Raw genomic sequence first — 27,274 nt, 5'->3', positions numbered from 1 at the left:
CCTGCTAGGTCTGTGCCAGCCAAGTACAAATGACACTTTCCTGAGCCAGTGGGGAGTCCACCCCTGGAACGAAGGGGAGCACACAGCGATTGCTAGGGTCATCTCGTGACCAGGACTCCACAGGTGAAGCACTATAACAGTGCAGTCTGAGCAGCTCTGCCCATGCCCTCTGCCTGGCTAGTATTGCCCACAGTTTGGCCAGCTGTAGGTCCCCTCCAGGAGGGCTGATTGTGCACCCACTGAGCAGCTGCAACTGCTCTTCCCACCAGATGAAGAATTTTCATTAATAGTGTTCTGTAACCTGGGCTATGCTGTCTCATCCAGGACTGAATCTACCCAGTGTCTCTCTGGCAGGTCTGAAATAAACCCCAATGAATCACAGGAGCAGGCTAGAGAAGCTCTTAAAAAGCTGTTTATTAACAAAGGGATGAAAAAATACATGGTTCTGTAGAAAGAACTTTAAGTAAATTCATTCCAAGTTTAAAAATATGTATTTAATTACAATCTAAGTGTCCTCCTCAGAGACCTGGTAAACAAGTCCCCCTTTGTAGGTGGCCAAGCTATAGCTTGGGAGCTCACTGTAAATAGCCCATTAAGTCTATGAAGAAAAAAGTGCAGCCCAAAACTCTGTGCCAGGAAATTCAAGCTTCTCCACGCATGGCAGCCATGTTCTCCCTAAGCTGATGCTATGAAGTGATGCGGGAAATAAATCGCTGTCACAGCTCCACTTGGAACAGAAATCTGCTAGGGCTTCAGAATCAACAACGCTACAGCCTGACCTCTGCCCACAGCCAAGGTGCAGTCCTCTGAGCTCTCTGTATGTGGCTCCGCCTTTGATGCTAATGGTTAATTGGACAGGAGTGTTTAACAGGCCCACAGTCTACAGCACGTGGGTTAACACACGGCCTGTTGCTGCAGGCATTTCGTGCCAAACACAGTTCAGTGAGTGCTTGCAGCATCGGACCCACGCTTCGTAACCGGTAAGCATGTAACAGGGTTTGCCCCAGCACTAGTGTCAGACCCTAGTGCAGAAGAAGCTGAAGGGAGAAGCCCCAAACGAGCATATTAAATTAATGGACATTCTGTATTTTCACATCAGTAACTGGTCAGTAAAAGGAGGACAAGGCTTGGAACATGAAAATGCATTTTTTCCCTCGCTGATGCTCTAGGGTTTAATTCTGCTATCACTACCACCTGGGATGTGCTGAGCACAGTAGGAACTAAGGACTCGCTACCTCCTGGGCTCACGCCCTTTCTTGGTGGTGGTTGTATCTGCCACCTGGTGAAGGACTGGGAAGACCTTAGTGCAACTTAGGTGTGCAGTTAGACATAGCTACGCTGTTGTAAGACTATGTCCCTAATGCTGTGCCGTTGCGGCTGCTCTTTGTGGCCAGGAGAGAGCTCTCCTAATGAGGGGGCGGTAGATTCGTCAGCGGGAGATTCTCCTGCCAACAAAGTGGTGCCCACACGGGTGCTTTTTGTCATTAAAACTTTTGTCGCTCAAGGGGGTATTTTTTCACACCCCTGAGCAACAAAAGTTTTAACAATGAAAGTGCCAATGTAGACACAGCCTAAGAGAGAAGTAGCCTTTAACAGGGTTTTTTAAATATTTTGTGTTGGCAGATGTTTTTACAGCTAAAATATACTGCATGTCTAACGGTGCACCTCTCTGCTTCAGTAACCAGTGGCCCAGACGCACGAATCATTCCAGTTAGCTGATTTCGCTAGGAAGACATGGAAATATCACTTCACCTCCGTGGGAGGAGAGCTGCATTGTTGACATAACAGCCAGTGAGAAAAGCCCACTGAAAATAACAAATACTAATATTTTTCTTTACAATGTTTGAAAGTGTGTTTTGGGGAAAAAAGGAGTAAATGGGGGTGGGAAAGAAGAGGGTGCTACTACCAAAAAGAGGTGGGTGTGGATTTAAAATAGAAAACTATTTAACTATTTTTACTTTGTGGAGATCTAAGATTGTTTGTTTGTTTTTACTAGAACCTATGCCACAGCTTCCTTCATCCCACCCAGGTCGGTGGGCAAGTTAGTAAATGGAGAATCCAGCGCGCGCGCACAAGTTTTTTGTTTTATTTTAAATCTATCTATTAGTTAAATAAATTTTCATTCAAGGAAAATTAAGGAACATAGACACCATGCAAAAGCTTAGTCAAATACTTTTGGGTGCTTCAATGCTTGAGAAGCAGTAAAAAGGACCTGATTTTCATAAAGTACTGCACACCTGCCCTCTGAGAATCAGGCTTCTTTAAGGCATTTCAGGCTGGGCTCCCAAAATCACTGGCTCCTACTGAAAATCATTTTGCTTTTCACTCGTCTAGCTCACGACTGTGGCTTGTCATTCCAATCTCCTACCACCACTCTCAATGTTTCTATTAATTCAGGTAGGACTGGCAGGGACCTCTTACATTTGCTAACAGTTTTTAGCACTTCCCTGTTGTTGGGAAAGAGATTTCTGCTCAACTCAATTAATTTTTCATTTCTACTTTCTCCATGCTGCAGCGAGCTCTTTGTTGTTGGTGTGTTGCCAGCAGCAGCCTGTCAAGAGTCCAAGGCCTGAAGGGATCATTGTGATCATCTAGTCCAGGGGTTCTCAAACTGGTGTACTGGTGCCCCTTTCACACAGCAAGCCTCTGAGTGCAACGTCCCCTCCACCTTATAAACTAAAAACTTTTTTTATATATTTCACACTATTCTAAATGCTGGAGATGAGGGAGGGTTTGGCGGTTGAGGCTGACAGTTGGGTCACAACCCCCAGTTTGAGAACCCCTGAACTAGTCTGACCTCTTATACAACAGAGGCCCTCAAACTTCCCGTAAGATAATTCCTAGAGCAGATCTTTCAGAAAACTATGCAACCTTGATTTAAAAATCATCAGTGATGGAACCATTTACGCAGGGGTGGGGTGGATTCTCCAGTGGCTAATTATTCTTATTAAAAATGTATACCTTGTAAGTCCAGTGTAAAGTTGGCCTCTAGCTTCAGATACTAGACAATTCTTCAGGTTTAGCTCCAGAATCCCCTCAAACTGAACACTTTTGTGTGGTCCGTATTGAGACAGCCCCTGTAATTACATTCTAACAAAATGGCAGGAGTGTTGCTGACTATCTGGGGGTGGTTGTGCGAATTAGCTCCACTAAGCAGTATTAAAAATAACCAACACCTAAAGTCCAAGATCCTGCTTTTCAGGAGTGTTGAGCACCAGGGCTGGCTTTAGCAAGTGCGGGGCCCGATTCCTGGGGGTTGTGCTCACTGGGCGGCACACCCAGTCTTCAGTGGCACTTTGGATTGCAAGCCAGGGGAGGAGGGCTATGGGGATCCAGCCAGGAGAGCGGGGCTTGCAGGGCCATGGGGCTGCCGTGCTCCATCCAGAGCTCCAGGCAGGAGAGCAGGACTGTAGGGCTTGCCACACTCCGGCCGGGTTTGTGGGGCTGCCGTGCTCTGGCTGGAGCTCCGGCCAGGAGAGCGGGGCCACGGGGCTTGCCGTGCTCTGGCCAGAGGAATGGGGCTGCTGAAGACCTCAGCAGAGCGGACCGCTGCCAGGGTGAGTTTAAAAAAAAATTTAAAAAGGCACCTAAGGTGCAGGCCCTGATTCCGGGGAATTGGCCCAATCAGCTTTAAGCCAGCCCTGCTGAGCATCCACACCTCCATTGACAGTTGATGAGAAAATTAGACCTCAGGTACCAAGCAGGAATGAGTATCAATGCTGAAGGCAACAGCAGAAAATGCCAGGCATGGATGGCTTACAGTTCTACTCAGGATCTCCCAATGCTCACAAGCTTTTTCTGAGTCCACTGGGGATATGGCTGTGAGCTTGTGGCTCTTGCACCCTTAATTGTGCATATAAATAAGCTATAAAGAGACTTATTTACATAATACATCATATCCATGTCTCAAAGTACACAGAGCTGCCAGGGGTTTGGTTTGATTACACGGACATAGCACTTTTGTATGGTGCTTACACAATTTGACATAGTTCTCTAAGGCTCTGTCCCACTCAGCAAAGTGTGGAGTAACAACACAGGCGCCTTGCTGGCGGGGGAAGGGCAGTGTTCTTAAAAAGCCAGTTAATCAGACTCTCTTACATGCTGTGACGTCCCCAGTGCAGATGGATGCCTTGGTAACCCTGCTGTCTCCAAGTGCTGGAACGGTACTTGTAGTAATCAGCTTGTCCAAACTGGAAAGAACACACTCAAAAGCAAATAATCCGCTCTTCATCTGCAAAGGCTTTGGCCTCTTCTTGGTTGATTGGGTTCCCATTTAAGCTAATATGAGGGGGAGAAAAAGGAAAAAAAAATTATGAATTTTTGCTTATTTTGCACTTTTTGGTAATTCATGTCTTCTGCTTTTTCGAGCTTTTGGCGTGGCAATCTAAGTTTCCTAGGCCTCTGTCTCCTACTCACTCATCAAATGTGCATACCTGGGCTCCCCCCTAAGTAGGTCACAGTGTAGTTCTGATGGACACACGGGGCAAGATTTTTCAAGAAGTGGTGTCTAAAATTAGTTTCTCTCTAGGCCCTCTCCTGTGCTGAGCACCCAACAGCTCCCATGTAAGTGAATCAGAGCTGGTTGGGTGCTCTGTACTCTTGAGAACCCAGGCCCCTGGGTAGAAGGCTAACTTAGACAGCCAACATTAGATGTTTTAGCTTTATGCTAGTCAAGGTGACTCTGCAGTTGGAGTAAGACAATCCCCTACTGCTTTGAACTGCCCAGGAGATGAACAGGATGTTTGATTGTATTATGAAAAGAGGGATCCAGCTGACTAAGGTTCCCCAGGTGGGGGAATCTTGTGTAACCAAATGAACAGAGCCTTGTTCCCGCTTTTGCCCTCATTATTCCTTATCTGCCTGAGCAGAGCAAATATACTAAGGGCAACTTAATTTGCTGGGATGTTTCCTTTAGTATTTTTTTTAATAGTGATATTGCTTTAGGTCAACATTTTCAATTGCTGCTGCCTAAAATTATGCCCTTGTACATAAATAGCCTGGTTTTCACATCCTACCACCGTTCAGCACCTCTGAGAAACAAACCATTTTTATTTAGAAACCGAAATATAGACTTGGGAACTTTCCTTCAGTTTGAAAATATTAGAGGGGGTGGGTGGGTGACAAACAATGAGAGAAGACATGTACACACACCACACACCCCAAGTGCAGCTTTGTAATAGAACCCCTCCCCAGTGCCTGCTGCAGTGGAACACAGGGGGTGACTGACAAGCTTTCAAAGTAGGAACACCATGGCCTGGCACTTAAAAAAAAATATACATTTTTTTCTTAGTGTACAAAATCACAGCCTGAAAGCAGTAGTGCTAAAAATAGCTCAATTCTACTGGCTATTCCACTCCTAGGAGTTGGCAGAAGGAACAGGCTTTGGCCTTCTGCCTCAAAACACAAGTGGCTTGTGATGCCTACCTAATCTAAAACAAGCAAATCTTGCAAAAAGTTAATCTCCTGGTAGCTTAGCACCTTGACTGTGCATGGAGTGCTGTCTGAAAAAAGAAAATCAAAGCACAAATTCTGTGAACCAAATTATTAATGTTAATTAAATGCAGCCATCACCTGCTTGTCTGGCTTTGGCTCCTTGGTAGCAGAAACATGTTGAGAAGAAAGCTTGAAAATAATATTCAGATCAAACAGAACTCAGGCTACAAAATTAGGCCCTGATTCCTCAAACACCTATGCATGTGCTTTGCCTTCTCCAGGAGAGCGATCAGATTGAAGCCAAAGGGACTGCTCACATGAGCAAAGCAGAGGTGTAAGTGTTGGAAGGGGCAGGTCCTTCAAAATCTACAAGATCCCTGCCTAGAAATTTGCCCTCAACCAGGAGTCCAGGGCTCACTGGGGCTAAGGGCAGAAAGCACAAGCAACTTTGCTTCGTGGGACCCCAGGCAACTGCCCTGCTATCCACCCCGTTATGCCAGCCTTGACGTTTAATCCACTGGATATGCAGAAAAACCAGTTGTGGCAAAGTGGGCCATGGAATTTTTATAGCATTTGGTTAGGGGGAGGGGGGTAGAGAAGAGGGCCTCTGAAAAAATGAAGTCAAGATCTCCTGCTCTAAATTCTGATTTACTTCAAGTGTCATATGGTCAAAGCATTTGAAAGGAAAGTGTTACGAAGCAACCCTCTGATCTTACCAGATTTCTTTAATGGTTGTGTTCTCCTGGAGACCTTCGCTGAGGTACTTGGCCCCTTTGGCTGTAATCTGATTCTGGATAAGCCTAAGAATAAAGCACCATGTCAAACGAACTGTTTAGCTCTGACTTGTAGCATCCCCTCTCTTGCACACTTGGGGTATTTGATGCAGAAATCAAACAGTGGGAGGTAAGCTCTGCTTGACACTGATGAGCAGGGTTAACTGTTTGCCAAGATGAGAGAGTTTCCGAATACCATCTGCATGGATGGCATGCCAGCATCAGACAGTCTTCCCAACAGCTGTGCTACTACCTGCAAAACCAAGAGTCTTAGAGCCTCTTGGTTTTAAAGTGTTTGCGTGTGTGTTTCAGGGTTAGTGAGCTGAATTATGCCATTGATGATACATCTGCTGTTTGGTAAGTGGGAGCTGATCACTATCAGTGTGGAATTATGAACACTGGATCTATTGATACATGAAAAGTTCTTTACTTTGTTGCTTTAGTCCATCATAATTATATCTTCTACTTAACAAGGACTCTTTATGGAGTAGCAGACCAATTTTGTGCATAAATCCTGGGGCAGGCAGGGTGTTTAGTGATCACTATTTGCCATGTGAGCAATCCAAATGGAATTCTAAATGGGAGTCTCTTGAGTATCAGGCTGGCAAGGATTGGGATCTCTTTGGAGACACTGCACCAAACAGCCCTAGTGTCAGCAAACGCAACTCCCAGTGAAGTCAACAGGAGTTGCCACCGCTTATGCCAGGGATGAAATAAGGTTAATATGTTCCCCGTTGTGTGGGCTGGGGGGAAAAGTGTGCACCATGTATTGTTCACAGCAAATTAGTTATGAGCTACAGATATTAATTCCAAATGGAGTTCTGTCTAGTCTATAGTTTGATTATGAAGAAATGTAGCTGCAGTAATATATAGGTAAGATGATCACTCACTAGTTAAAAATCACACTTGATATAAGAGTTGAAATTGAAAGATACAAAAGACATAAGAATAGAAAAGGAGAGAGCATGGGATCCTCATTAACTGCTCTAGAGTAGAACTGTTGTCTCAAATTCAAAAGCTACCCCCTGCTGAAATATTGTAAAAATACTCAGCCGAGGCGAACATCACCCACCTTGTAGCTTGTCATGATATGCCACACATACTCTAAGATCCCGGGATTGGCAGAGATCCAGGACTCAGTTAGAAAATCAAATTAATTCTCAAAAATCTCTCTCAGTGGGGAGAAAAGGAAGAATTGCCTTGAAGAACTTTCTGAACTTGGCCAACAAATTGAAATGTTGAGAATGCTTTCAGCTACTGGGAGAATATTTGGCTCCGTCTCAGTACAAATATCTACCCTGGTCAATTTGCCATTTCAAAGCATCAGGTAGCTTAACCAAGAAAGCCAGGATATAAACTTGTCTACTGGCAGCAGCACCTATGCTTTACTGAGCCACTGTGCCACTCTGGCCCAAAGGGTGCTGTGCTCCCACTATTTTAAGGCAGATTTATAATAAACCATGTCCAAAATGTTCGAATGTAGTTGCTTAAAAGCTAAGCATGCTAAATCAGGGCCTGTTTTTGCTTTCAGAGGTGGTGATTCCCCGGAGCCTACACTCTTTGCAATAGGAGCTGCAAGTGCTCAGGACGTTTACTGAGGCATCTAAATGCAGATTCAGGTGCCCAACTTTATGCATGTTTTTTCAAAAGTTTAAAACAAAAAAAAGCAAAGCAGCAGCTCAGTTTCACTTGTCACCCACATAGTTCAGGAGTGCCTGAACACGTCCAGGCATCGCAGAGATGGCTCGCTGGGACCTCCATAGACTTGGAAGTTGAAGTTTTTATGTGATGGCTGACAAAGAGCCATGCTTGTCTAAATGTAATTAGCTCACCATAAATGCGCTAGCTTCTTGTTGACTCTAAGCATCTCTGCAAAACTCTCTGCTGCTTCGTCATCTATCGCATTTTTAGTCAACCTAATTAGGAGAGAGAGTTTGTTCAGAAACTGTGTTGACCATTTTAACATTTGCCACTCAATTATTTAAGCGCTGACAGTGCACTCAGCTTTGGACAAGCCACAAACAGTTCCTGTCCTGAGCAGCTTCCAAAGACTGGACACCCCCCTCCTGGACAGCAGGTAGGAAGGGCAAAGACACTACCTACTTGATTTTTATTAACAATGGGGCGGTGACATGGGTTGGCAGGTGTGTGCCTTGCAGAATGGGACGGGGCTGTGTATGAGAGGGTAGATACAATGCACTGGAAGACATGGACAGGTCCAGACATGAGAGTAGCATTAGAGAACCCACGAAGGCTGTGGGAACAGACAAACAAAAAACTTGTCTCACGTAACAAAAGTGACAGAGACAAGACTCAGGTCTACACATAAAAAGCTGCAGTGGCACAGCTGCACTGCTGTAGCACTCCACTGAAGGCATTATTATGCCAGCAGGAGGGCAGTTAATCCACCACCACGAGAAGCAGTAGCTAAGCCAACACAAGAAGCCCTCCCATCAACACAACACTACCTGCACTTGGGGTTAGGTTGGTATAACTATATTGCTCAGGGGTGTGGATTTTATACTGATGAAAGTGAAGTGTAGACCTAGCCTAAAGAGATGTCTATACTTCAAGCTGGGGGTGTGATTCCCAGCTCGAGGAGACATTCCTGCGCTGGTTAGATAAGAGCTAGCACTCCAACGCAGCTATGGAAAAGACCTGTCATAAAGAACACGTAATCGTCCTTTACGTTCGCACCCATTCTAAAGTGAAAAGATCAATATTTTCCAATGAGAAAGTAAACATAAGTTGCAGCTTCCCTTTGCAACCCATTAACAATGAGCAAGGGAGTAGATATTTCCACAGAATGAATGGATATTGATTACCAAAATATTTTCACGGTGGTGTTGTGCTTCAAAGCTTCGGCAATGCTTTTGCCTCCCTCTGGCGTGATGCCGTTGAATGCAAGACTGGGAAACAAGAGAGAGGAATATATAAAAATAGCCGGCATCTCCATTTTACAAAAAGCCCGAATTGTCTTTTAATCAATCCTAATACAGAGCATATAAAGAGTGATTTACATGCTCAAAGGGCTCTACAAACTGTAACTAATTAAGACTTTACAAGTGGAAGCATTTTAACTACATGCTTCTGTTACTGTTGTACAGCCTGGGTCCAACTCTGCCCTCAGTTACGCAGGTCACAAGGTTTGGCATCAGAGAGTTGTACTTACAGGACTGACAGCAGAATTGTGACCGGTGGCTTTGAGTGCCAAGGTGGAAAATGTTTTTGGCACCAGTGTCATCTCCACCAGTAGCTAATCCAAAAAACCCCAAACCACCAGGGACCCAGCCAGCCATAAAGCTGCGAATCTGTCACGGATTCCATGACTTTCCAGGACTTCTGCAGCAGCTGGTGCATCTGGCCCAGGGCCACCTGAGCAGCTCGGGCAGCCCCATACTGCCTGCCTCCCCCAGCATCAGTGAGGGTCCCAAACCACGTGCCGCCACTCCCACAGCTGTAGCAGGGTTCCCAGGCCACATGCCATCCTCCCCTCCCCCAGCATCCAGGCCGCCCTCCCACCCCAGAGCACCTGCGGTGCCCCCAGGCTGTCAACTTCGCCAGAGCCCCCAAGATTTAGTCAGGTATACAGTACAAGTCATGGACAGGTCACGGGCTGTGAATTTTTGTTTACTGCCCATGATCTGTCCATGACTTTTACTAAAAATACCCGTGACTAAAACATAGCCTTAATTATACATACACACAGTTTTCAGTGCAGACGATAGAGGGAAAGATTTAAAAACCTTATCTTCAGCTACACATTGGTAAGAGTATCTGCCTAACACTAAGCTCCAAGTTTCAGGTCTTTAAAAAGCAGCTCTTCTCAGTCCCTCTAGAAGCTAAACATGAGCTGGCATGACCATGTCACACATCACTGACAACTACCCTCTGACCAGATTTGATGGTGATGACCAGTGAGATTAGGCCTTGTGCTAGCTAGCTGCCCAGGACTGGGAAACCACTTACCATATATACTCGATCATAAGCTGCTTCATTTATAAGCCAACCCCCCCCAAGATGGATAAGTAAAAATGGAACTCAGGCAAGCAGAACCCAGCTTAATGCTGGCTCAAGGTGTATCACACTTGAGATAAGACTTCTAGAGGAATTCTGCAGTGAGGAGAAGGTGGCTTGCTTAGGTAGCTTTTATATTTGAACAAAAATCTAGGTCACTGCAGCTGTTCATCATTTCGTTTTGTTTCAGGCAGTCATCTGCTCAGAGAAAACAGGGCAGAGCTCTAGCTATGAAATCACTGGTAGTCTGAGAAAGCAGCAGTGAGCTCTCCAGAGATCCAGAATGTCTTAACCACACTCCCTGTTTCTCTCCTGAAGAAACTAGTGAAGTGCACCATCTTGTGGGGAAAGCAAGCAAGGATATTTGCTCTTTCAAGAGAGGGTCATGGAGTTTAGTGGAACTGGGAGACAAAATGAAAGTAACTGAGACAAAAAAAAGGCGGAGGGGGGAGGGAGGAGAGCATGCACTGAAACTGGGTGGAAGTGGCCATGAAAATTATTTTAAAATTCACAGCAAGAATTGAAAACATTAAAGCAAGTAGGTATGAGTTGAAGTGATGAGATTTACAAGTCTAACTTCCCCACATACCACATTGCCAACTTCAAATATTTTAGTGCTTTCAGATACTAGTTTCAAGCTTAGATACTGAACTTTATTACCAACACTGTCTCATGGATCACTATTATTTATACTGTGGTAGCCCTGTTGTGCAAACACTTAACCAGAACATGATCCCTGTCCTGTAGAGTTTACAGTCTAAGGCCATGTCTACACTAGCACTTTTGTCGGTAAAACACACGTCACTCAGGGGTGTGAACAAACACCTGCCTGACCGGCATACGTGACCCCAACAGAAGCACTGGTGTGGACACTCTCCCACTGACATAGCTATCACTGCTCACTGGGAACGGTTTAAGTATGTCAGTGGGAGAGCCCTCTCCCATCAGTATAGAGCGGCTACACGGGAGATCTTACAGCGGCGCAGCTGTATCAGTACAGCTGTGCCACTGTAAGGTCTCTAGTGTAGACATAGCCTAAGAAATAGTACAGAAGCTGCTTGTTTCTCCTCAAGAAAGCACGTTTTACTAGTATGCAGTGCACCAGGGGCCTATTTCTCTATCACCCTGCGATTTCTGGAGTCATTTGCACCATTACAAAGTAGATTCCAAGTGCTACCAAATGAGAATGGAAAATGGGTTTACGGGACGATTGATGGTGCAAGGCAGCAGAGAAGCAGGCCCTAGGCCGTAACTTGGAGCATTATGAAAAGAGAAAATGACAGACGTACAAATGACAACCTGCGTTGTGACTGAAAATCACACCTGATCCCAGATCTCAGGTTAGCCTCTTGTTTGACTCAGGGACCTGTTAGCCTACAGAGGAAAGGCTGCATTACCAAACAGACTTTGCAGACAAAGCCTCTCCAGATCAGCTCTGATTTCAAAGCCCGTTAGAAAGGCATGTGTTCTCTAAAGCCGATTTATTACCTGACATTTGTTAAAGAGGGGTGATTCCTCAGCGCCTCTGCAAACGCCTTCGCTCCTTCATCTCCAACCTGGTTACCCCACATCCTGGCAAGGAAAGAAAACAGAGAGAAATCAGGAACAAGGATCTAGTGTCACCCGTATCAGATTCCCCCACCAGTGACCTTATAGTACTGACCAGGGTTCCAAGCCCGTGAGGGACTTGACCCCCTTCACTCCCATTGATCCTCGCAGGTTCCATTCCCAACAGGGGCGGCTCCAGGCACCAGCACGCGCCTGAAGCGGCAAGCCACGGGGGGGCGCTCTGCCGGTTGCCATGAGGGCTGCAGGCAGGTTGCCTTCAGCGGCATCCCTGCAGAGGGTCAGCTGGTCCCGCGGCTTTGGCGGACCTCCCACAGGTGTGCTGCCAAATCCGCGGGACCTCCTGCAGGCAAGCCGCCGAAGGCAGACTGCCTGCCTGCCGTGCTTGGGGCAGCAAAATACCTAGAGCTGCCCGATTCCCAACCACTTACAGGGCTGAGCACTGAGGGTTCAATTCTGTAAAGGTGCAGCCCAGAGGGAGCACTGGGAGATAGTTTGCCTCAGTGGGAGTGTTTCTTGGACTGTGCTGGGGATCCACCTGCAGCTACACCTCTTTAGGGGATACTTTCCCATGCATGCTGATCCTGCTCTGAGCTGGTGTGGTGGAGGGACCATCATCCTATCTCTTCCCTGCCCCCTTTAGGGTGCTTAGCACAGTCTCTCTGTTACCCTGCATGCAGAGACTGCCACTGTACCGGGCCCTTGCCCAACCCAGGCAGGATGTGTGTAGGGGAAGAAGCTCCTGCCCACTGCAGCCCCACGCCAGTGCAAGGGCCAGGCCAGGAATGGAGCTGGATACTAAAGCAGCCCTGCGGGCTCTCCATCCTCAGTAACATGTGAAAATCAAATGGTGATAATTCTGTTATCACCATACCAGGCCAGAGGAGTTGTTGGCATCTCAATAGCAGACTGCCATCAGGGCGACTAAAATCACCGGGAACCTCCATTGGCAGTCTGCTCTTGAGATGACAACTGCTCCTCGTGGCTGGGCCAAACCCCGTGGTCACAATGCCCAGAGCAGGGAGCCAGGTCGAGCCCTGTAGGACAGAAGCTGCTGCAGTGGGGTGAATGCAGAGGGGGCTCACTCTCCATCTCCTCCCCCACTCTGGGGCCTCCCCTCCGTACCAGGCTGGGGTGGAGGGTGCTGCTGCAGGTGGTCGATGCCTCCTGGGCGGGTCAAGGAGGAGGCAGCTGTGGGAAAAGACGCTGGCCTATGATTTTGGGCCCTCCATGTGAATTTAGACCACAGGCACATGCCTAGTTTACCTATATATTAATCGGGCCCTGCCCCTCTGGAAGCTGCTATTCCTACACGCAGTAGGGCAGTTCTTCAGCTGCTGCAAACTGTCATAGCTCCGTTGCCAGCCCCAGCCGATGCCATGTTTAGACTCCCGCCAGGCAGTACCTAACTTTACTTACCCAATGTCATACATCGTTTTGCTCTTCTGGATAGCAAGGGCAAGACATTTCCCTCCTTCCATGGTTATCTTGTTTGCTCCTATTCTGCTTAAAAATATATTCATTGTTAAGATGCAGCTCTTAAAAAAAAAAACCCAACTCATCTGTACATCTATATTTGAACCCCAGCTTAGACACTGACCCTAGCAGCCAACTCCTATGGTAGATAATGATGGAGGTCAATTACGGCTACTGCAAATTTCCATGGACTAAAATGTTGTTCACATTTAAACTTTCAGTTACAAGGTACCAGAGCAAAAGTAATTATTTTAGACAGCAAAATTTAGGCCTGAGGCGGCACAAGTTAGCAGCAGAGCCATGACTAGAATTCAAGAGTTCTTGGCTCCCAGTACTGTGTTCACTCCACTAGCTCACATTGCTTCTGTTGCTTCTTTTCACTTTATATGGTAAAAAAAAAAATTACGTGACAAGTTAACGTGACTTAACCTGAGGATGAAAACTGGCATTGTGTATGGCTAAGCATTCTATCTTTGCAGAAGTTCCCTATAAACAATGATAATGGTTCATCATTTGACTTTTAGTTGTTCCTTCATTGAAATGCAATACCGGAATACATTCCTTCCCTTTACTTATGAAAAGGTCAGGTCTACACAAACCGGAAATTAGTTACAATGAGGGAAATCCTTATGCAGTATCCTTATGCAGAGGCCCCAGCATAAGGTTTATGACCCGCTAAAGTCCCTCTCCAGTACTCAAAATAGGACGTAAGTCAGGCCTGCACAACTTGTAAAGCAGCAAGGGCCATATTACTCCAAAGAAAACAGCTGAGGGCTGTTTCAGCCCCCCTAAAATACTCCCCCCTGTCCAGCACCGCCCGCCCTGTGGAAACAAACCCGCCTTCCCCAGCACTGCCCCACCGGAACAGCGATATTGAACCTTGGTAATATGTTACAACGGGCCCCTAAGGTAGAATAATTAAGGTAAAACAAAAATGTCTTTTTGCTAGAAGTAGAATAAGATCTTCCCCCACTTTGTAATCAATTGCCCTGTTGAATGAATGAGGTGTAACTGAGGAAGGCGTTAAGGCAGCACCTCCAGACAGCTGCAACCCTTGGAGGGGATGGGAGCCAGACCAGATCAGTAGAACAGGTCAGACACTGACTCCTCGCTCGCCTCCTCAGCCTGCCCCCCCCCGCAGCTCACCTACTCACCCCCACCCCCCTGGCTTTCCTACTCAGCCTCCTCCACTGCCCGTCCGCCCGCTCACCCCCTGCCACCGCCTGCCTGCCCCTTCAGCCCCCCTCCCTCCCTCACCCACTGCTTGCCTACTCACCTCACGGGCCGCACAGTGAGCCCCGGGCCACATGTTGTGCAGGCCTGACCTAAGTGGAGTGTTGTGCTGACCCTTTGCATCAGGGTGCAAAGCAGTCTTTAGTAAAGATTAAGCATTAAAGGAATGCATGCAGAGCAGTCATTGTCAGAGTATTATAAGGAAGTACTTAACTTCGCAAACCTCCTTTTGTTCGATCTGCACGTGTTTTCTTTTATTCAAGTAAGAAACTTTTCTCTTTCTCCCTTTAAAGTTGATGTACTCTAATTATGGTACCATGGAGCATAATAAGGAAAAATTCTGGACATACTTAACATATGTGAGGCTTGAACATTCTTCAATGAGTCTTGCAACGTATTTGGCTCCCACATCAGTAATCTGGTTGTTGTACAAGCTTAAAGAAAAATCACATTGGTAAAAACAGATTATTTCTGCTGTTACCTGAATATATACAATCTGGATGTTTTTGATACACACAGAGTATCTGTCTTTATGAGGGTCCTGTATAAAGATTTAAGTATTTCTTTCTAGTGATGGGGATAATAATTTAATAAAGAGCTATAAAATTTAAGACCAGACTGGGATTTATTTGAAGGAAGGTGTTTATATATAAAAAGAAACGTAAATGATCTCTTCCAGCAAATCCAGCTCCCATTTTTTGGTGCCAATATGAAAATACTTCTACACAAAAGTTATGAAACCAGTAAGCATGCAAAATACGTGCTCATTCTTTTATTAGATTCACGAAAGCTCTCTGAAATACATCCTGTTCCTTTCATTGCAAGGTCGGATTATTGAGGAGGCACACTGGGAACAGGGCATTGGTGGAAGAATGCAATTCTTGAGACTTAAATTCACTTTTCATGCCACTATTTAACCAAAAGTAGCGAGTAAAGGCTAACAAGCCCACCAGCCCAAACTTGAACAAAAACTGATTTTCTTTTAGGTCTTTAAGGAAATTGCTGCTTCCTGCATGGGTAAGTGTGGTTATAGAAAAGGATCCAGTAAACATGACCCCTTGAAAGATGACCCTTCCACTCCCCTTCTCTCTTGTAAGCTATATTTACTTTGTATAAAAGAAAGAAATGACTTAACTAGAGGTGGATAGAGACAAAGGAGGTCAAGTTTTAGCTGCAAAACTGAACATACCTGATCAGCATTACAACATGAGCAAGCTTTGCCCTCTGTAGGAATCCATCCTGTGATCAAGGACAGGAGAAGAACTGCTGTATGGGGGACTGGCTGTCCCTCTCCTGCTGTGCTGTCACATGGACACCTGCATCACATCTCACTACGCTATGACATAAAACAGTGCCTTACAAAACCTGCCATGGTGAGGTTCAGTAAACTAAGGGTATGTCTACACTGCGATAAAAGACCCGTGGGCACAGTCGTGACTGGCCCGGGTCAGCTGACTCAGGATCTGGGGATCAGGTTGCAGGGCTATAAAATTGCAGTATAAACATGCAAGCTCAGGTGGTGCCCTGCAACCCCACAATAGCTGTCCCAGGCCAGCCCCAGGTCTTTTACTGCAATGTAGACATACCCCAAAGGGGCCTGAGTTTCCATCCTGTCCTTGCTAGTGCTATTAGCGTTGAGGGATCATTCAGGATGAAAGGTGGTGTAATGTAACATTATCTCTTGCGCTGTTTGCAACTCATACATACCCCAGGTAAGTCACAATTTTGTACTTGGAGAGCTCATCGTATAGTACTCTTACTCCATGATCTGTGATCTGATTAACACTCAGCCTAAAGGAAGAAAGAAGGGAATCGATGGCTGATTAGTCAGATTCTGAAGGGTTCACTGGCCACAGGATATTCTATGGCCTCCTCTTCATGGATTGCTGCAGATCTACACATCTTCCTCTGACATTTTAACAGAGCATCAGACCTTAATATATTAAAGCCATTAACAGAAATGTGAATTCAGTTTTTAAAACTTGCACTTTAAAAAAACAGAGCTCCCAGCTAAGGCTCTGTATGCTGTACATGGAGTTAAAGACAAATAAATTCAGTAGATCAACAGACCAAAGACAGATCCCCGTTTTCCCACAGTTCATTATAATTACGGAAGATGCTCTACTTGGCATCCTCGCAACAATACCTATCCCAGCAAAACCCAGCTCCTCAATGGGCCACCAGTCATCTAATCATCCCTGCCCATACTCAGTGAAAGGCTAGAAAACAGAAGAGTATAGAAGCATGTTCTGAAGGCCATGACATATATGCACTAATGAACTATGGTCAAAAGACAGAATTTCCATCTCATAGGAGATTTTGAAATTTCTTTTTTGCCCTGTATTGGGACAAAAAGTCAAAACACTGAATTTTTGTCATGAAACAAAATACTCCAAGATACTTTGTTTCAGAAAAATCAGAACATTTTATTTCAAACTTTTATTATTTTGGTTTTTATATTCTAATTCATAATACAGGAGTTGAAGGCACAAAAAAAGAATTGTTTTGACCTTATCAAAATGAATAGTTTAGACATTTTTCTGTTAAATGTCATCAAAATCAACATGTTCCCGTGAAACATTTCAACAAATCAGCATTTTCCAACATAAAACTGATTCAGTGGAAAATTTTTGACCAGTGCCATTTCTGGAGCAAGCTCCAATGCCAAGGATTTGTCTACACAACTGTGCACTGCAGACCCTAAGGGTGTGAACTGTAGAGCACACTAATATGTTGTGCTGTAACAGCCCCATGCAGATCCTGCTGGCATGAATTAAAAGGTAATGAGAAGCAGGTAGATTTTTGTTCACGCCAGCAGGGTCTGCACAGGGCGGTTACAGCACCTGTTTGCATGCTATGCAATTCACAACCCCAGAGTCCGCACTGTGCTGCCATGCAGACAAGCCCTGAGAACGACCTGCTGCCAAGCCACTTCTGCTTATTCCAGGAGGTTGATAGCTTGCTCACTCAGCTGCACTGATCAGTAGAGAGAATCTGGCTCAACTTCTACAGATCAGAGGAGTCTGCTTCTTTTCAAATGACACTGTGAAATTAGGTTTGGGTTGTTACAAATGTCATTTTCTGTTCTCTAGGAATTAACAAATGGAAATGACAGTCCTCATGTCAGGATGAGCCATGTTAACACAAAAGGCACACTGCTCCGATCAGCAGTTGCTTTGAATAGCAGATTCCTCCCACTGGCATATTTTAAAGCCAGGACAGGCTCTAGCAAATTTTCATGTCAGGGAAGTACTATCAGCAAGTACATCTCCTTCCCTGCTCCCCCCGCCATCCCACCCCACCCCTGGTGCTTTCTCACAGAACCTGGACCACTTTCAAGACATAATCTGAGATGGACCCAAATCAAGACCACAGACCTAAACACCCCAAACTTCTGATGGTATTTTTCGCAATCTGGATTCAAAATTCACACAGCTGGTCCTTGTTGCTATTCTACCTTCCACACACACACCCAAACAGATCTGAAATCGGCAAACTCTGGGATGTTCAAAATTCTGATCCAAATTTTGCTGCTTGAGGCTGCCTTCTCTTAAGATACTGAGGTGATCGTTCTGAAACAAGGCTTTAAAAGCCGAATACAGTTTATTTCCAGGAGCACTTGGTGCCTTTAGCCCTCTCAAGCTTTAAAGAGTTTTTGTAAGTTTAATGCTTATATTGTGTAATAAATCAAAGACAAACAGTCACCTGGCACGACAGCCTACCTGATCACCGCAAGCTTGTTAAAACAAGGTAGAAGTTGTTTTACTCCATAGTCATTGATATTATTGTTGTCTAGATCCAGACCCAGATGCTTCTCAAAGTGCTGCATCACAAAGGATATGGCGCTGCAGTCTGACGAATAGACATTGCAATAGGTGAGTTTGATGCAGTTGGCCCTCATGCCCCTGACAATCAGCTTGGCTAGTTTTTCACTTTGAGTCTCATAAATGCATCTCAGCATCCAAATAAAATTGGGCATGACCTGAATCTGTTTATAACCTTTATGTCTTGCCCGCATCAGGCTCTGCAATTGAAATTTCATGCTTTCTAAGAGATATGTGATGAGCGCATTTCTTTTCCTCTTAATGGCTGCAGGCGAAACTAAATGTCTAATGAGCTTCTCCTTGTCTTTGGAAAGCAGACCACAGAGGAAAAGATTGGTGAAGTGAAAATGTTCTTTATTTCGGAACAGATCTTCTCCTGTAAAGTGTTTGCGCAACCAGGAAATAGGGAGACAAGTAGACTGGGCAGTCTCCATGGAAGAGCACTCTGCGAAGAACTTCAGTAACTCCTTTGTACCCAATTTCTCTTCAGTAACTAGGAACAAAGCTGTGAAAAAAGACTGCAGGGTCAAGTGCAGGAACTCATAGGAGGACTGGTCTCCAAAGCCACCACAGTCATGAACCATCCTGAGGAATCCCAGGTGCAAATCCTGCTCTGACATGTTCAAGGATGTGACTTCCTCCTGGTCAAAAATATAGAGAGACTTCTCCATCCCCATGTGTGCTATTTTACCCAAAGAGAACAGAGTTTCCTTTTTTGACCTGAATGTCTCCACTTGGCTTCTGGTGTTCTTCTTCAGCAAATTTGTTTTCAGAGTTCGGTTCAAGTGAACTTCAGTCATGAGCAAAAATACATCGGTGAGTGTAACTGAGTAGTTTGGAAACTCATGACTGTCAAACATGGAACGGAAGAGTTCAAAGCATTTAAAGATAATCCAACAAAACAAAGGCACCGAACACAAACTGCAGAGACTGGGGTTTGCTTCCAGCTGGTTCGACATCAATACCCGACACTCCTCGTCTCTGAAGAATTTCTTAGTGTATTCCTTCAGGTTACTGCTGGAAAACCCTCGGAGCAGTACTTTCTTCCTAATGATATTTTGATGGATCTCAGTTCCTGTCCTTGCTGTCAGAACTTTCCTTGATCCCTTAAGAACCTTTCCACTGAGAAGATTCACCAACAGGGCAAGAGGGTGGGTAGGTTCATTGGGTGAGCAGATCTCGGGGATGCTGCTCAGGTCAAAGTCAGAATTGATCTCATCAAAACCATCAAATGTGAAGAGGACTGTATGAGGGAAGTACAGGATGTGGTTGAATACCTCCTCGGGGTCCTGGTCTGGGTAACAGTTGTATTTGAACAGGAGATCCTTCAAACAGATGGCTTCATTCTCTTTAAAACAGCTAAACATCCTGCATCTGAACCGGAAGAAAAATTTGGCACCTACATCCAATTCTCCTCTGGCCCAAAGATTCTGCATCTTTTGCAGCAAAATGGATTTTCCAATACCTGCATCACCAAAGATGTAGATCGTCTCTCCATCTTCGTTAATTAACCCAATTCTATCATCAAACAGATCTTCTAGGCAGCTCACCTTGCCTAGGCTCTCATTGGTATAACTGACCAGCTCGATAAGACTAGCAGCATAGGTTTCCTCCAGCAGCATTTCCTCCTTCTGAGCATACGACATAACAAACTTTGTGTCTCTTGCCAATTCATATTTGAGTTTCTGACGGTACCTGCTGACTAAAGAGAGAATTAATTATTAAAAGAGATCGAATCTAACATAAGGACTACAGTATATAAAGTCCTTCCATGCTTAGGAACTAAGGAGGAATGACTGGCTATATACAAGCACTTATGCCTGCAGCTCTTAGGTATAAAAGAGTTTTAGGCTACAGCTAACTCCTTCCTATCTTTTATCAAATACATGCTGTCTTGAAGTTGCCCCTCTAGAAACAGGGGGAATGATGAGAATTTTGATATTATACAGTTTCTAGAGAGGCAACATCAGGACCCTCAGAAAGGCTCTTTGGGCTTTTTCAATGACAAGCAGTGTTTCTCTGGAGTGGATTAAACTTGTAATAGTGAACTTCTTTTTTTCTTTGCATGTGTTCAGCACAAATCTGAGAGGCACTAGCAAAGCTCCTGTCGGGATAAGAAAGATAATTTCTGCTTAGCAACATTTTCCAACTGCATGCTTTATTTTCTGGATAGTCATGAATTGGCTAACAGGTTTGCGTGTGATTTCTCAGTCCAAAAGGAACAAACTAAAAGCAGTTATTTTTACAGCATTGGGTACTTTCTACATGCCAAGTTGGGCGATTAGGACTATTGCAAAGATCTGATTGCGAGCTGTTCCTGAGTGCCTTTAGAATTCCTGGCTCAGATACTTTCCCCCCAGCCCTGAGCTGGTGTAATTACATCTTACAGGCTCAATGGGGCTGTTTTGCCAGTACTTTGATGGGAGGCTGCCTAGGAAGTGGTGCTGGTGATTCAGTTGGAAACACTCTTCCCTTCCAGTCAGTACTGACCCAGCGGCACAGCACTGTATTAGGGGGCACTGTGTTGCTTGATGCTGCCATCTTTTGGAAGAGACATAAAACCCAGGGCCTATAGACCCCACCGCCCTTTCTTTAAAGGTCAGGATGTCCAAGCCATAGACAATTTAGATGGTTCCATTCTCCCCTCTAAGTTTCCCTGGCAGTTTCAGTTACAGGAGTTGTTCTTAGAGCTGCAGGGTTAGAAGGGACTGCAAGCGTCATCTAGTCTAACCTCCTGCCGAGATGCAGGATTTGTTGTGTCTAAACCATCCAAGACACATGGCTAAACTATCCAAGACAGATGGCGATCCAGCCTCCTTTTGAAAACCTCCAGTGAAGGAGCTTCCACAAGCTCCCTAGGCAGTTTGTGCCATTGCTCTGCTGTTCTTACAGTTAGGAAGTTTTCCCTGAGATTTAATCTAAATCTGCTACGCTGTAATTTGAACCCATTGCCTCTTGTCCGCCCTCTGCGGCAAGAAAGAACAATTTTTCTCCATCTTTTTTATGGCAGCCTTTCAAGTATTTGAAGACTGCTTTCATGTCCCCCCTTAGTCTCCTCTTTTCCAAACTAAACATACCCAGTTCCTCCAGCCTTTGCTCATATGGCTTGAGTTCCATCCCCTTGATCATCTTTGTCACTCTTTGCTCCTTGCCTATTTGTTAGTTTGTTAATAATCATCATCATCCCAGGCTCTAGGCACCTCAACAGATTAAAAAATAATTTATAGAATAATAAAAATCCTAACCACTGGGCAACGTTCCTGTGTTTTCCTTGCAAAACAGTCTACATTTCAGAAGGGCTGGGGCGGGGAAGTTAAGGTTAAGAGTCTTGTATTTATACAGTCTGGAAAATGCTTTGGGATCCTTTGAGATGAAGGGCTGTATAAAAATGTGATATTTTAATTGTAATAATATAACAAAAAATCTGCTGACTGTCACTTTGCCAAAGATAATCATGGAGCAGTGAGTTTGTGCTGTGTGTTGAAAACTAATCAATTCTAGAGCTGATCTGAGACTGTGATGCAACACTATGGGATATATAAAAAACAAACAAAAAAAAGTGCTTGAGGTTTAGAAAAATAAAAGCTACATAAACAAAGCAAAATATAAATGTTCAACTAAATCCTCATGACTGTATTCCAATACTGTGGCGGGGCTGCTGTCAGGCTACATTTAATGCTAAGATATTTCAGCTAGCAGCTGAGTGTTTACATATTAGTTTTCTTTGGCTGCTATAGCACAAATCCTACAGCGTATATGTGTTTCTTGTTATTTAATACATGATAGAGATGATCCTAGATACACAGAAAACTGTGTCCTTATCACACTATTACTTGGTTAGAGCCTCCTATCTATAAGGGTAATTCAGCAGTCATGGTGGCATACTACTCAAGTTCCACCTACAATCTCAGGACACTTTTGCAAAAACAATTGGAAGTGAAATAGTTAATGTTGATGCTTAAACTGCTGTCATTAGGTTACATGGTTAAAATGAAATCTCTAGTTCACCTGAAAATGCTGATCTGATGTTGTGATACTCTATACCTTAAAGCAACACCCTGGCACCCCGTATTTACCATGGCGATATGATTATAATAGGTTTTGTACAAAATATGCCTTGTGAGATGTTGGATTGTATGTGCTATCATTGTATGTGAAGTTCTACTGTGTGTGTGTTACTGAAATATGTTGTAAGACTGGAAATACCCAGAACCAGCCTTTCAGGTACAACAATGGAGCAGCCAGACACTGATGATGGCCCATTAAGGGGAATCCACACTCAACAGGACTCCCCCCAAGAACACAATTGAGACATCCCAGAGAAAGCACATAGACAATGGAGACTGCTTGACTCACATCATACCAAAAGATCTTTCCAACAAGCTGGAAGAAGCTACAAAATGGGAAACTGACATCCTCACTTGGCCTCTCTCCTCCCACAACTCAACACCTGGAAACAAGTCTGGAGAACAAATATTTTGAATAGGGAAGGTGGTCCCAGGCTGAAAAGAGGAATCCCAGCCTGTGTATGAAGGAACTATCTCATCAGGGTGACACACTGCTTGATTCAAATCCTATCTATTTTATAGAACTGAGATTGTGATTCTACTTTTATTTCTTAGGTGACCAACTTTGATCTGTACACTCACTATTCATAATCACTTAAAATCTATCTTTCTGTACTCAATAAATCTGTTTTATGTTCTGCCTAAAACAGTGCGTTTTGGATGACGTGCTTGGGAAATCTGCTCAGTAACAAGAACTGGTGCATGTCCTCTTCACACTGAGAGAGGGGCAAGTGGATAATAAACTCACACGGGCCAGGCTTCTAACAAGGGCAAGACAGTACAGCTCTGGGATGCTAGACTGGGGAGCTGGGGGGGAATTGGCTGGAGCCTCTCTATTGTTGGTTCATGGGTGGCTGGCGAAAGCATTCATGTAACTGAACTGGGGTTGTCCCTGCCTGTGGATAGCTATATAAGTGTAGGACCTGGAGAGGTTTGCAGCTTGTCACAGCATCAGTGTGAGAGGGAATCCAGGTTGGTGAGACAGAGGGCTCAGTGGTATCCCAGTTCCAGAAAGCACCGCAGGTAACCTGTCACAGACATACCACAGTGTAGCAATTTCATCTGACTCCCTGGTAACCTTTTTGAAATTTTTCCCTTTTTCCCTTCCTGGCTTCAGTAAGGTAGCTCTTTCATTATTTTGTTTTAAGTATCTTTTTTTTTTAAAGTCACCTGCAGCCAATCAGTAAAACCGAATATTTTTAGAGTGAATTAATTTCAAATATTTAAATGGGAGTGATACACATGACTGTACTGCTTGCAGCTCTACGCGGGGAGGACTAAGGTGACTTTAATCTACCTGTATGCCCTCATGATCTGCCATGCTTTGGGGTCTAAAATGGCCACCAGCATAACTTACTTAGGTAATAGAAGGGGCTGTTCTAAGTTCCAGCAGCCTGGAAGCCTACAGCTGCCCTACACAATGCATTCACCATGGTATTTTCCATAGATGGCGCTCTGGTTTTTACAGACTCTATTGTGACGGTGCCTCCCATAAGGCTTTATGGAAATATGCTTATGAAAGTACATATGACATAACTAGAATATGTTTTATGCTATACATGCCATGTAACATATCTCTGTAAAGGTTATGATCTACTGAATCTATTAATCCTATTTGTATGCATGTATCATTTTTGTACTTGAAGTTAGGAATACTGGCTGTATACTTGCTTGATTTCTAAGTAGCCTTAGTAAAGCATTTGGTCAGCTTCTTGAGAAAGGAATGTGCAAATTAAGTGCCCGATCAAGAAGCACTTAAGGGACAATGGATCTTGGGAGGCTCCAATCCACATAAGAAGTCCACACAAGGACATTCAAGGTAGCATGTAAACAATGTCTGCTGCCTGTAAAAATGGAGTCATGCATGGACACGTGACTTGCCCATGTGACTCCAAAACTCAATCTTGGAGCTAGACTTTCCATAGGGGAGAGGAGGGGGTCTCCACCCACAAGAGAAAGTCTATTTAAACCTCTGGGAGACCCCTCCATTTTGGCTTCAGGTGGCTCAAGAGAGAGAGCCCCTCCTCCCCCAGGATACCTGAAAGAAACTGGAGCAAAGGACAGTAACTACAGGGAGTGTGAGTGATTGCTGAACCCAGACTAGAAGGAGACTAGTCTGTAAAAGGAAGCTTACTGGGCGAGGTTTTTATCTGTAGTCAGTTTTCTTAGACACAGACTTGCGTGTTCTATTTTATTTTGCTTGGTAATTCAATTTGTTCTGTCTGCTAATACTTGGAACTACTTAACTTCTACTTTCTGTATTTAATAACTTTTTAATTATTAATTAACTCAGAGTATGTATTAATACCGGGGGGGGGGAACAGCCGTGCATCTCTATCTATCAGTGTTATAGAGGGTGAACAATTTATGAGTTTATCCGGTATAAGCTTTATACAGGGTAAAACAGATTTATTTGGGGTTTAGACCCCATTGGGAGTTGGGCATCTGAGTGTTAAAGACAGGAACACTTCTGTAAGATTCTTTCATTTAAGTCTTCAGTTTTGGGGCACGTGGTTCAGACCCTGGGTCAGCGCTGAAGCAGACTGGCATGTCTGGCTCAACAGGACAGGCTGCTGGAGTCCCGAGCTGGCCGGGAAAGCAGGGGCAGAAGTAGTCTTGGCACATCAGTTGGCAGCTCCCAAGGGGGTTTCTGTGATCCAACCTGTCACACCTGTATGTTGCCACAGACAGTAGTAGAGGGGATAAAAATCTCACCCCATATTACTCAGACTGAAAACAAGAAACACAATGTAGGGTCTATCCCTGGTTACATATTTTTAAAGCTTGATTCCCAAGGCTGGGAAAATCAGAACTAATAGCGAGGCTAATCAGTAGATGAAATTAATCCAGTTAATATTAACATACATTTCTCTGGAGACATGTTTTCTACAAAGAATTGACCTGCACATTGGCTCTTACACCTCTTCCTACCTGGATCTGTATTTACAACAGGTTTATTTTGAATATTCTGTGAAGGGTGGAATTCTATTTCATCCAACCAAGGCTGTAGTTCGTAATACGCATCAGAGACCTCTTGCAGGATGTAGATGAAATATTCTGAAACTTCTTCTCCTTTGCTTTGAACCAGATCCAGAATTTTACGAACCTGAAGAAATATCACGTAGAATGTTAGCGATACGTAGGATTGTGCATCGGTTACATTTATGAAATGCTTTGAGTTGCTTCAGGATTGGAAATGGGACCACAATCAAAGCCTAGAGTCTACGCTCCCAAGCTGGGATGTCAGAATCTGGATTTGAACCTGAACTATCCCAAAGTTCAGTGTCTTTGGATTCCGGCATTACAAAGAGGCTGGACCTGCAACTCTGATTTGGATCAGAGGTTTTAGTTTGGGCTCATTATTACAGCTGTGAACATATACCAGCTATAAAGATAAGGGACACAGGCTGCTCCATAGTGTAGAATGCAAAGGAAATTCCTGGTCTGGGTGGTCACCACAGTCATGCAGGAGATTTCAAATCTTGCCCATATTAAATGAAACCAGAGGACTGATATTTGACCTCCTGGCCTGGTCCTCTGATTTCTGAGGCTAAGTTGCATTATTTAATTTTATATCAGAATCTAGCCTGAATAGCAGTGTGGACAGCAGAATGTCTGCCTGGACTTGAATGCAGAACCAAACAAGCTCTTCCTTCTTTAAGCATAGCAGTTTAACTCTGCAAGACCACCTCTCCCCACCCATGCTATGGGGGATTGCATGGGGGGTGAGAGACAGCGTGCATGTGCATACAATGCTGTATGCCCCTCTCATTCAGCAGCCATAGGAGAGTTAATGTCCACACCCACTAGCAAAAAAGTTTGACTCCAGCTAATAGATGGAAGGGGTTAGGTTTGGTGGGTGGATCTAGAGGGCAACCAGCATGTGACAACCTTAGTGCAAGTGTTTCTAGAGAGTACAGCCTTTGCTCTAAGGATACTTCTCTATGGACTAGATTCCATTCCTGCTAGTCACAAGCTCAATTTCTACAGTAGGCAAAGGACTTCCAAATTCTTTAATCTCTGAGGCAACTTTTCTCTGGCCTCTCATGAGCTAGAGAACCCACAATGCAGAATAGAATACATCAGAGCACAACAAAAAGGGGATTTTTAGATATTAAAGACCTTCACCCAAATCCTCTAGTCTGAAATCTGCACTTTCTAGTTCAGGATCTGCAAAAGTGGGGCAACTCTCTTATGACAGAACATCGATAAAACCTACCTGTAGCCAGCAAACATTCCTCAGACAATCTGTTTTTTCCTTCCACCTCAGATATTCAATAAGAAAACTACAAATAGGAGATATTTCATGTGAACAAAGCTTACAGCTACAAATCGTTTCAATTTTAAAAAAAAGGAACAAAGAATGGAGCCCTGGTAAAAATGTGGGTGGTCGCATCAGGAAACAATCTCAGGGGCTGCATTAGCCTCTTCCACAGAGACCCCTCGATAGTGGGGATTCTCCTTCAAGGGAAATCCTGGGGAGGTGCGGCGTAAGAGGAAGCCATGGGGGAAGGAGTTCCTGATAGTTCAGGTCAATGGAACTGCCCTGTCAGGAATTGCTGGGGGCACAGAGAGGTAATGGGGCCTCCATACAAACAGGCCGGGCCTCTTGTAGAAGCCTATAAAAACCACAGGGTCTAGGCATAGGCCTGCAGCTCATTCTCCGGGGTCAAACCCTGCTCCCCTGACAAACAATATGGAGTGGGTGGAGTTGGGGGGGACTCCAGGAGAGGATCCAGGGCCGGCTCTGGAACCAGCACTCCAAGCATGTGCTTGGGGCGGCACTTTCCAAGGGGCGACACTCCGGCTCCTTTTTTTTTTTGCTTGGGACGCAAAAAGCCAGGAGCCGGTCTTGATGGAGGTGAGCTATAGGGGGTATGGGGAG

General features: G+C 44.7%; 1 protein-coding gene across 3 annotated transcripts in view; it reads right to left on the bottom strand.

The window, feature by feature from the left end:
• Positions 1 to 394: 394 nt before the first annotated feature.
• The window catches only part of NOD1 (nucleotide binding oligomerization domain containing 1), a 46,094-nt gene continuing 19,214 nt past the window's right edge, over positions 395 to 27,274 (bottom strand). For 2 of the 3 annotated variants that reach the window (XM_032784108.2, XM_032784107.2), the window contains exons 3-12: positions 25,321 to 25,495; positions 18,221 to 20,024; positions 16,206 to 16,289; positions 14,849 to 14,932; positions 13,209 to 13,292; positions 11,712 to 11,795; positions 9,032 to 9,115; positions 8,039 to 8,122; positions 6,150 to 6,233; positions 395 to 4,278 (exon numbers count right to left, since the gene is read on the bottom strand). In XM_032784108.2, the coding sequence (XP_032639999.1) occupies positions 4,206 to 4,278; positions 6,150 to 6,233; positions 8,039 to 8,122; positions 9,032 to 9,115; positions 11,712 to 11,795; positions 13,209 to 13,292; positions 14,849 to 14,932; positions 16,206 to 16,289; positions 18,221 to 20,024; positions 25,321 to 25,495 (2,640 nt within the window). In that variant the 3' untranslated portion in view covers positions 395 to 4,205. The remainder of the gene's footprint in view (positions 4,279 to 6,149; positions 6,234 to 8,038; positions 8,123 to 9,031; positions 9,116 to 11,711; positions 11,796 to 13,208; positions 13,293 to 14,848; positions 14,933 to 16,205; positions 16,290 to 18,220; positions 20,025 to 25,320; positions 25,496 to 27,274) is intronic. The other variant, XM_075062488.1, reaches the window with a different exon arrangement.

The sequence above is a fragment of the Chelonoidis abingdonii genome, chromosome 2 (genome assembly GCF_003597395.2).
Source record: "Chelonoidis abingdonii isolate Lonesome George chromosome 2, CheloAbing_2.0, whole genome shotgun sequence".
Taxonomy (NCBI): Eukaryota; Metazoa; Chordata; order Testudines; family Testudinidae; genus Chelonoidis; species Chelonoidis abingdonii.
Note: the sequence above shows the minus strand (reverse complement) of the source record. Positions and strands in the feature narration are given on the sequence as shown.